Source organism: Somniosus microcephalus, unplaced genomic scaffold (assembly GCF_052327205.1).
Source record: "Somniosus microcephalus isolate GS21.2 unplaced genomic scaffold, FLI_Smic_1.0 unresolved_chr1, whole genome shotgun sequence".
In the NCBI taxonomy this organism is placed as follows: Eukaryota; Metazoa; Chordata; class Chondrichthyes; order Squaliformes; family Somniosidae; genus Somniosus; species Somniosus microcephalus.
Genome location: NW_028225179.1, coordinates 3,347,099 through 3,357,032, shown reverse-complemented (window position 1 = coordinate 3,357,032; position 9,934 = coordinate 3,347,099). Strand labels below are relative to the sequence as shown.

At 49.1% G+C, this 9,934-nt stretch overlaps 2 protein-coding genes across 2 annotated transcripts in view; both read right to left on the bottom strand.

Moving 5' to 3' along the window:
* Nucleotides 1-237: 237 nt before the first annotated feature.
* Nucleotides 238-9,725, bottom strand: LOC147093194 (uncharacterized). The gene is made up of 2 exons (XM_085974261.1): nt 9,542-9,725; nt 238-4,723 (listed from the first exon to the last, which is right to left on the bottom strand). Exon 2 carries the CDS (start codon nt 3,403-3,405, stop codon nt 2,458-2,460), a length of 948 nt encoding a protein of 315 aa, XP_085830387.1. The 5' UTR covers nt 3,406-4,723; nt 9,542-9,725; the 3' UTR covers nt 238-2,457.
* LOC147093193 (uncharacterized) overlaps nt 7,372-9,934 on the bottom strand; it is a 108,485-nt gene continuing 105,922 nt past the window's right edge. The window contains exon 3 of the mRNA XM_085974190.1: nt 7,372-9,035. Coding sequence (XP_085830316.1) covers nt 8,337-9,035 — 699 coding nt within the window. The 3' untranslated portion in view covers nt 7,372-8,336. The remainder of the gene's footprint in view (nt 9,036-9,934) is intronic.

Sequence of the window (9,934 nt, the reverse complement as noted above, 5' to 3'; positions counted from 1 at the left end):
ACTTAAAATTTAAACACCTTAAAAGCAAGCTATAAACATTGGTAACTTAACACAAAGCTATAATATAAATGCCGCCCATCTCCGGACGGCCAGGTTAATCTCTGGTGTCACTGTCGCAGATTACTGCTGCCTGCAGCAAAGCTGGACTGCCTCCTGCTTCTGGTCCCTGGCAGCTTATGGCTGCTAGTTGGGGACCTCTGTGATCTGTTTCCTCCCGGGCTCGGGAGATTGCTTTGTGGCGGGTACTCTGGTGACCATCTTATCTTGGGCTTGTGGACCTGCTGAGACCTTCTGAGGGGCGTCTCTGTGGGGGAAACTTTGGCTGACGGACCCTGAGCCTGGGTCACAGCCCTAGCTGGCTGGGAACCTTCTCCCCCTGATGCAAACAGCCCGCACTGTTTAATATACCTGGCAGCCTGCCAGTAATCCGGGTTTGTCTCCTTTTCCCTACCCACTCCTGTACTGGGGGCAGGTATCCCCTCACCACCCGCTGCTGGTGGCTTAAAATCTTCCTCTCCAGGTCCAAAACCTGGTACCAGCTCCTTCCATATGTCCCCTGCAAGAGGAATTGCTATCCCTTCCTCCCAGAGTCCCACACCATAGGAGGAACCACTCTAGAAGCGGGCTGGGAAGCTTGTCCCTTTAAACAGGCGACTGCGCCTGCGCGAGATAACTGAAGAGGAGCCGCTGTGGTCACGGACTGGGGAACTGCACCTGCGCGAACAGGCCGTTCAAAAGACTGGGGAATTCCTGTCTGCAGACCGGCGACTACGCATGAGCAGGTAGTCTCTTCAAAAGGCGGCTCCTCCCTGGAGCCCCCCCAAGCGATTTTCTGCGAATGAACTCGCAGCAGCCTGCAGATTTCTACTCTCAGACTGCGGTTTCTCTGTTTCTGAACTAAATAACTGGTTCAAATTTAAACTTTGGCCAAAACTTAGGTCCCACTGGGGCGGGGAAGTGTCCCAATTGGTGGGCCGGACAACTTTTCCCTTGAAACAAGCCACAGCGTCTGTCTTTACAGCCTGTGAACTTGAACTTGTATGGTCAGATTTATACAATTTACATTGGTTGGCGTGGAAGCACTTTGTGCACCAGGGTAGTTTTACTGCATAGACCATGGGGCTGGCACTATCAACTATACTATATGGTCCTATGTAGAGTGGCTCTAAACTTCCCACCTGGGCATAGTTTCTTACCATCACTAGGTCTCCTATCTCCCACTGGTGGCTCTTGCTAGGCTCGAGCAGCAGCCGGTTATTCCGATGCTGCTTCCCCATGCTGTCTGCTGCCTGCCCATAAATTACCCCCGCCTGCTCCTGACCGGTGAATCCCGATAGTATGTATGGAACCCCATTAGACAGAGGTGAGGTGGTGGGATTATCCGTATGGATCACGGTGCATGATGCCCCCGTATCCAATAGATAAGTCCCTGTAACCTTCTCTACCTCCATCTGTACGAGCAGTCTCTTCCATTCATCGTACCGGAGATTACACAGATGGACAGGTTGCGCGGGCTCCAGTCATTGTGGGGAGGCAGAGGTGGGCGAGGGGGCTGCAGCTGCTACCTTTCCCTGATTGGCCCTGAGGAAAGATTTTATCGACTCCATGATGGACTCGACTGTATCGGGAGGAGTTTCTGTCTCTGCCTTCTGAGTTGGGCCTCGGGGGTCCTGGCTTTATCATCTCTCCCAGGCTTTTCACAATCCCTGCGCCAGTGGCCATTCTCCCCGCACCTGTAACAAGTGACCTTGTTCTGGGAGGGACGGCTCCCCTCCTGGCACCACTCTTTCTTGTATTGAGCCCCAGGTTTAACCTCGTGGACCTTACCCTTTTGCTGGGGGGTCCCACTATTCCTACCGTTCCTATATGCTACCGTGAGCTGCCGGATTACAGTCTCTTTGGTTGCTAGGGGGTCTAGGTGGTCAAACCAAGTATCAGCCTTTGCTTTTATCTGGGGCAGGCAATTGGACACCAGGCAACGAAGCCATTGGGTCTGCTGCCGCTGGTTCAGGTGTGCCCTATCTTGTCCCCCTGTACACGCGCTGTTGTAGACTGGCCACAGCCTGTCTGTAAATGCCTGTGGGGTCTCCCCTTCCTTCTGCAGAGTTTTCCCTATGCGATCGAACGGACTGCCGTCGTTCGCACCCATGGCTTCCAGTGTTTCCTCCTTTAGGTCCTCAAAACCCTTCTGCCCTCTCTTAGCCTCATCTGAAAGGGTCTGTAGAGCTTACTATCTGCAGAGAAAAGCAACATTTTGGCTTTCTCTTCGTCATCACAGCCGTTAACACAGGCTGCCTGTTCTATCTCTTGGAAGTGCACCGAGGGGTCTCCCTTTTCAGAGAGCAGGGGAATATGTTTCACCAGGCCTCTGAGCTGTTGGGTATCATAAGGTACCAGATAGGTATGCTGAACAGCCCCTGGTTCATTATCGTTCACGGGCAGACCGTACCTCCGTTGTCAGAGGGGGTACACTGGTCCTGGTCCCCGCCTGCCTAGTGGGACTTGCTGGCGTTCTCCTACCACCCCATTGTCCACCCCTTCTTGCTGCCAGAGCTCCTCAAAACTCAGAGCTATGGGCTGCGGTCTTGGGATCTCCAATTCCCTAGCCAGCTCTGTTCTGGGTGCTGCCTGTGGGGCGGTTTGATTTGGGCTGCTGGTACTGTCCGACGGACTTCCCTTCAGACTTATGAGACATACCATCCCTTTAGTCCTTAATAACTCCATACCCAAACTCTCTATCTGTCTGTTACGTGGGGTATGATCTGCTCCACTAAATCTTTGGTCGCAGGCCAGCTTATAAGCTGCCTTTACCTCCCTAACCTTTTCCTCCTGCTCTGTTACTTCTGAGGTGAGGCGGGCATTCTCTTCCCGCAGTTTCATCTCATTACTCTTTGCTTCTGTAATTTGGCACTTTAGGAACTCTATCTTGTGCCTCATGTGGCTTTTGCCCTCGCTAGCTTCTTGGGTGAGATGTGCGTTTTCCTCCTGTAGCCTCATCTCACTGGCCCTAGCCTCTGTGACTTCCTGCACAGGGCGCTCTATCTCTGCCTGGCATTTTGTGACCTCTAGTGTGAGGCGTGCATTTTCTTCCCACACCCTCATCCCACTATCTCTGGCCTCCTTCACCTCTCTTATGAGGTGTTCTACCTCCGCCTGGCATTTTTCAAACTCTGACTCCCGATTCTTGGCCTCTGTAACCTCCTCCCGCACCCTCATCTCACCCTTCTTAACCCAGCCACCTATACTATAATAGGTCAGCTTACATGCTGCCGCTAACTTCTGCAGGGCTACCCACAGACTGAAAGCAAGATAAGCAAGAGCTGATGCTTTCTCCAGATCCAGACCACTTATCCTATCAAAAACTGCCTCCAGTCCTGCCGCGGTTGCCAATTTGTAGGTGGGCATCCTTTACCTGGTTTACGGTAATTTACCTGGTCAAGCAGCCTTTGCCACTGTGACCAATTTCAATCAGCGGTTTCGAATCGCTAAAAACCCCCCCTCCAGTTCTGACTGGAGATCTTATAATTAATGATATATTAAAAATGGACAAATGGTCTGGATGCAAGAAAGTCAAATTTTATTAAAACTAAAGAAACTACACCACACGATCAAAGTAATCACGGTAAAATTGCTTAATAGGGGAAGGCAGACGGCAAAAACGAGGGATAAATGGCTACAATGTTAACCTTACAATCTTCGCAACATTTCCCTTAAATTACCACCCCTTTACTTCTCACTAGATTGTCTTGCTAGTTGGTCAGAAGCCTTGCTCACCTGCAGTCCAAAGAGTAAAAGAGACAAAAAAGGGGGCAGAGGACTTCCTGGGCTTAATCTTTATACCCTGGGAGTCCCTGCTGTTTTCGCGCCGAAAAGTCTGAATACACAAGAGAAGGGCTTTTAACTTCCTTCATTCATACATGGAGACATCACGTAGTAGTCAATTTCAGTGAATGGATGTGTGTAAACAACCCATTGTGCTTGCTGTCTGATGATTGGCTGATTCAAACGGGCTAATTCAAACGGGCTACTCCCCAGTGTAAACAAGCAGCTTGTAGGTTACCGGACCTGCCCAATACCACAGGGTGACTGACAGCTCGGGCTCCATTCAAACTTACTACAGGGCAGCGCTGAGCTTTTCATATGCTAACAGCCTGTCTGTCCTTTTCTGCTGCCTTTTAAAATTCTGTTTCCATGAAGTCTGTTCAGCCATTTTTATGCCCTGGGCAATTTAAACAGTCCAAAACTCAAGAGTACATCTTTTAATAAAATGTATGTACAATCTTAAAGTGTGCGATTTTCACAAAGTTCTTTGATTCCAGTGTCCAAGTGCTGCCTAGCTTACGAGCTTTTTAACGCAGCCTTTTGCGGTTCTGGGTATGTTTTAAAACATTGTCCAACCCAGAGACAATTTAAATCACACAAGTCTTCGTCCACGATGTGGATTAATATTTCCCGATCTTCGGGGGCTATGGGGATTTTGCGACCCCTACAGTGGTGGGTGAACGACTAGAAACCATTGTCAAGGACAAAATTAATTCTCACTTGGAGAAGCATGGCTTAATAAGGGGCAGCCAGTATGGATTTGTTAAAGGTAAATCGTGTCTGATTAACCTGATTGAGTTCTCTGATGAAGTAACAGAGGGTTGATGAAGGTAGTGCAGCAGATGTTGTATATATGGACTTTCAAAAGGCATTTGATAAAATACCACATAAGAGACTTACTCTGAAAATAGAAGCACAGGGAATTAAAGGGCTGATGGTAATTTGGGTATATAATTGGCTAAGGGAGAGGAGACAGTGAGCAGTGCTGAGGGATGTTTTTCTGACTGGAGGGAAGTATGCAGTGGGCTCCCCCAGGGGTCGGGATTAGGACCATTGCTTTTCTTGTTATATACAAATGACCTGGACTTGGGTATAGGTGAACAATTTCAAAGTTTACGGATGATACAAAACTTGGCAACGTAGTAAATAGTGAGTATAGTAGTAGCAGACTTCAGAAGGACAGAGACAGACTGTGAAATGAGCAGACACAAGGCAGATGAAATTAAATGAGGATAAGTGTGAAGTGATGCACTTTGGGAAAAACAACAGGGAGAGGCCGTATAATCATTACAAATGTTTCCCTGACTGACCTGTTTGGACACCATTCACACCTTTGACTGCTGTGATTAACTCTCTGCCGAGGTGTGATAAATGGCAGTTGGAAAGGTTACCTGTAAACATCTGACATGATTCTCTGACTATATAAGCTGTGTCTTTATGCATTTCTCCACTTCACCTGAAGGAGCAGCGCTCCGAAAGCTTGTGATTTCAAATAAAGCTGTTGGACTATAACCTGGTGTTGTGTGACTTCTTACAGAGAGATAATCACAGCGATCAAAGGTGTGAATGGTGTCCGAACAGGTTAGTCAGGAAAACATCACATCAAAGAACAATGAGGTGGGGTCACAAGGGGTCAAATGTTGCAGATGCTGGGGTCTGTATGAAAAACAAAAAACAGACAAAAAACATTTTTTTTTGCTGGAAATCACAGCAGGTCCGGCCGCATCTGTGTAGAGAGAACAAGCCAACGACGACTCGACTCTGGGTGACCCTACGTCAGGTGGGATTACATGTAGCGTGACATGAACCCAAGATCGCGGTTGAGGCCATCCTCATGAGTGCGGAACTTGGCTATCAGTTTCTGCTCAACGATTTTGCGTTGTCGTGTGTCTCGAAGGCCGCCTTGGAGAATGCTTACCCGAAGATCGGAGGCTGAATGTCCTTGACTGCTAAAGTGTTCCCGACTGGGAGGGAACACTCCTGCCTGGCGATTGTTGCGTGGTGTCCGTTCATCCGTTGTCGCAGTGTCTGCATGGTCTCGCCGATGTACCATCCTCATACGTTGCAGGAAAGGATGCCCCGGAGCATGGTATATCGGCGAAACCATGCAGACACTGCGACAACGGATGAACGGACACCGCGCAACAATCGCCAGGCAGGAGCGTTCCCTCCCAGTCGGGGAACACTTTAGCAGTCAAGGACATTCAGCCTCCGATCTTCGGGTAAGCATTCTCCAAGGCGGCATTCGAGACACACGACAACGCAAAATCGTTGAGCAGAAACTGATAGCCAAGTTCCGCACTCATGAGGATGGCCTCAACCGCGATCTTGGGTTCATGTCACGCTATATGTAATCCCACCTGACGTAGGGTCACCCAGAGTCGAGTCGTCGTTGGCTTGTTCTCTCTACACAGATGCGGCCGGACCTGCTGTGATTTCCAGCAAAAAAAAATGTTTTTTGTCTGTTTTTTGTTTTTCATACAGACCCCAGCATCTGCAACATTTGACCCCTTGTGACCCCACCCCATTGTTCTTTGATGTAATGTTTTCCTGACTAACCTGTTTGGGCACCATTCACACCTTTGATCGTTGTGATTATCTCTCTGCCGAGGTGTGATAAATGGCAGTTAGAAAGATTACCTGTAAACATCTGGCATTATTCTCTGACTATATAAGCTGTGTCTTTATGCATCTCTCCACTTCACCTGATGAAGGAGCAGCGCTCCGAAAGCTTGTGATTTCAAATAAAACTGTTGGACTATAACCTGGTGTTGTGTGACTTCTTACATTTGTCCACCCCAGTCCAACTCCGGCATCTCCACAACACTGAATACAAAAACAAGGAAGTTACACTAAACCTTTACAAATCACTAGTTAGGAACATAAGACAGGAGGAGCCCATTCAGCCTCTCGAGCCTGTTCCGCCATTCAACGAGATCATGGCTGATCTGCGATCTAACTCCATACACCTGCCTTTGGCCCATATCCCTTAATACCTTTGGTTAACAAAAACCTATCAATCTCAGATTTAAAATTAACAATTGATCGAGCATCAATTGCTGTTTGTGGAAGAGAGTTCCAAACTTCTACCACCCTTTGTGTGTAGAAATGTTTCCTAATTTCACTCCTGAAAGGTCTGGCTCTAAGTTTTAGACTCTGCCCCCAGTCCTAGAATCCCCAACCAGCGGAAATAGTTTCTCTCTATTTACCCTATCTGTTCCCCTTAATATCCTGAAAACTTCGATCAGATGACCCCTTAACCTTCTAAATTCCAGGGAATACAACCCTAATTTGTGTAATCCCTCCTCGTAACTTAACCCTTGAAGTCCAGGTATCATTCTGGTAAACCTACGCTGCACTCCCTCCAAGGCCAATATATCCTTCCTAAGGTGTGGTGCCCAGAACTGCTCACAGTGCGCCAGGTGTGGTCTAACCAGGGTTTTGTACAGCTGCAGGGTTTTGGCCTCAGCTGGAGTCTTGTGTACAGTTCTGGGCACCACACTTTAGGAAGGATGTCAAGGCCTTGGAGAGGGTGCAGAGGAGGTTGACCAGGATGGTATCAGGGATGAGGGAGTTCAGTTATGTGGAGAGATTGGAGAAGCTGGGATTGTTCCCCTTAGAGCAGAGAAGGTTAAGAGGAGACCTGATAGAAGTGTTCAAAATGATGAGGGGTTTTGATCGAGCAAGTAGAGAGAAACTATTCACTCTGGCAAGTGGGTCGGTAACCAAAGGTCACAGATTTAAAATAGTTACTAAAAGAACTAGAGGTGAAATGAGGAGAATTGTTTTCATACAGAGGGTTGTTCAGATCTGGAATGCAGCATCTGAAAGGATGCTGGAATCAGGTTCCACAGGAACTTTCAAACAGTAATTGGACGAGTCCTTGAATAGGACTAGTTTGCAGAGTTCTGGGGATAAAGCTGGGGTTTGGGAATAAATTGGACAGCTCTTCCAAAGACACGATGGGTACAGACACGATGGGCCGAATCACCTCCTTCTGTGCTGTTAGATTCTATGATCAGTGTGAAGTCGCTGGTGTGTCAGCAGGTTGGATGACTGAGTGAATCCCTTCCCACACACGGAGCAGGTGAACGGTCTCTCCCCAGTGTGAACTCGCTGATGTACCAGCAGGTTGGGTAACTGAGTGAATCCCTTCCCACACACGGAGCAGGTGAACGGCCTCTCCCCAGTGTGTAGGTGTTGGTGTCTCTTGAGCTCCCAGGAGCTTTTAAAACTCTTCCCACACTCAGAACATTGAGTCTCTCCCCAGTGTGAACTCGCTGGTGTCCCTTCAGCTCCCCGGAGCTTTTAAAGCTCTTCCCACAGTCAGAACATTTAAAGGTCCTCGCGTCAGTGTGAACTAACTGATGTGTCAGCAGGTTGGATGACTGACTGAATCCCTTCCCACACACGGAGCAGGTGAACGGCCTCTCCCCAGTGTGAACTCGCTGATGTACCAACAGGTTGGATGAATGAGCGAATCCCTTCCCACACACAGAGCAGCTGAACGGCCTCTACCCAGTGTGTAGGAGCCAGTGTCCCTTCAGCTCCTGGGGGCTTTTAAAGCTCTTCCCACAGTCAGGACATTGAAATGGTCGCTCATCAGTGTGAACAAGTTGGTGTTGCTTTAGTTCCCCGGGGCTTTTAAAGCTCTTCCCAGAGTCAGGACACTGAAATGGTCTCTCCCCAGTGTGAACTACCTGGTGTGTTTGCAGGTGGGATGACTGAGTGAATCCCTTCCCACACACAGAGCAGGTGAGCTGTCTCTCCCCAGTGTGAACTCGCTGATGTATCAGCAGGCTGGATGACTGAGTAAATCCCTTCCCACACACTGAGCAGGTGAACGGTCTCTCCCCAGTGTGAACTCGCTGATGTACCGGCAGGTTGGATGACTGAGCGAATCCCTTCCCACACACAGAGCAGCTGAACGGCCTCTCCCCAGTGTGTAGGTGTTGGTGTTTCTTGAGCTCCCAGGAGCTTTTAAAACTCTTCCCACCGTCAGAACATTTAAAGGGCCTCTCGTCAGTGTGAACTCGCTGGTGTCCCTTCAGCTCCCCAGAGCTTTTAGAGCTCTTCCCACACTCAGAACATTTAAAGGGTCTCTCCCCAGTGTGAACTCGCTGATGTGTCAGCAGTTTGGATGACTGAGTGAATCCCTTCCCACACACGGAGCAGATGAACGGCCTCTCCCCAGTGTGTAGGAGCCAGTGTCCCTTCAGCTCCTGGGGCTTTTAAAGCTCTTCCCACAGTCAGAACATTTAAAGGGTCTCTCGTCAGTGTGGACAAGTTGGTGTTGCTTTAGTTCCTTGGGGCTTTGAAAGCTCTTCCCAGAGTCAGAACATTGAAATGGTCTCTCATCAGTGTGAACAAGCTGGTGTCCCTTCAGATACTGAGCGCTTTTAAAGCTCTTCCCACAGTCAGAACATTGAAATGGTCTCTCATCAGTGTGGACAAGTTGGTGTTGCTTTAGTTCCCCGGGGCTTTTAAAGCTCTTCCCACAGTCAGGACACTGAATTGGTCTCTACCCAGTGTGAACTCCCTGGTGTGTTTGCAGGTGGGATGAACAAACAAATCCCTTTCCACACACGGAGCAGGTGAACAGACTGTCCCTGGTGTGACTGCACCGTTGAACTTTCAATGCAGACGGGGAACTGAAGCCCTTCCCGCCGTCCCCACCTTTACCCGGTTTCTCCCTGGTGTGACGGTGCACGTGTCTCACCAGGTCAGGCGATCGGCTGAATCCGCGTCCACACACTGAACACGTGTGCGGTTTGTCTGCGTTGTGATCCCTGCTCTCTCCTTCCATGTGCAAAGGCCAATGATATTCAGGTCCTGATGAATCCAGCGACTGTCAGATCTTGACGTGATGTTTGGTCTGAGCTTCCCGCCTGTAACTGCTCCACTTCTATAACCCTGTAAATTGAGATCAGAAAAGGATCAGAGACAAACTGTTGTTTAATTTTCCCCTTTCCGAACCTAGTGTCAGTGAAGCTGATTTTCAGGCCCCAGCTGCTGCACAGGTTGGTTGAAAGGATCAGCAGTAATGGCGGCTGTAATACCCACAAGCCCCCGCGCTCCAGAAAGCACTCTGTTGACTCTGAGTCCCGCGCCT

Coding starts and splice junctions, on each gene's coding strand:
- LOC147093194 (XM_085974261.1), bottom strand. CDS start 3,405: ATGCCCACCTACAAATTGGCAACCGCGGCAGGACTGGAGGCAGTTTTT.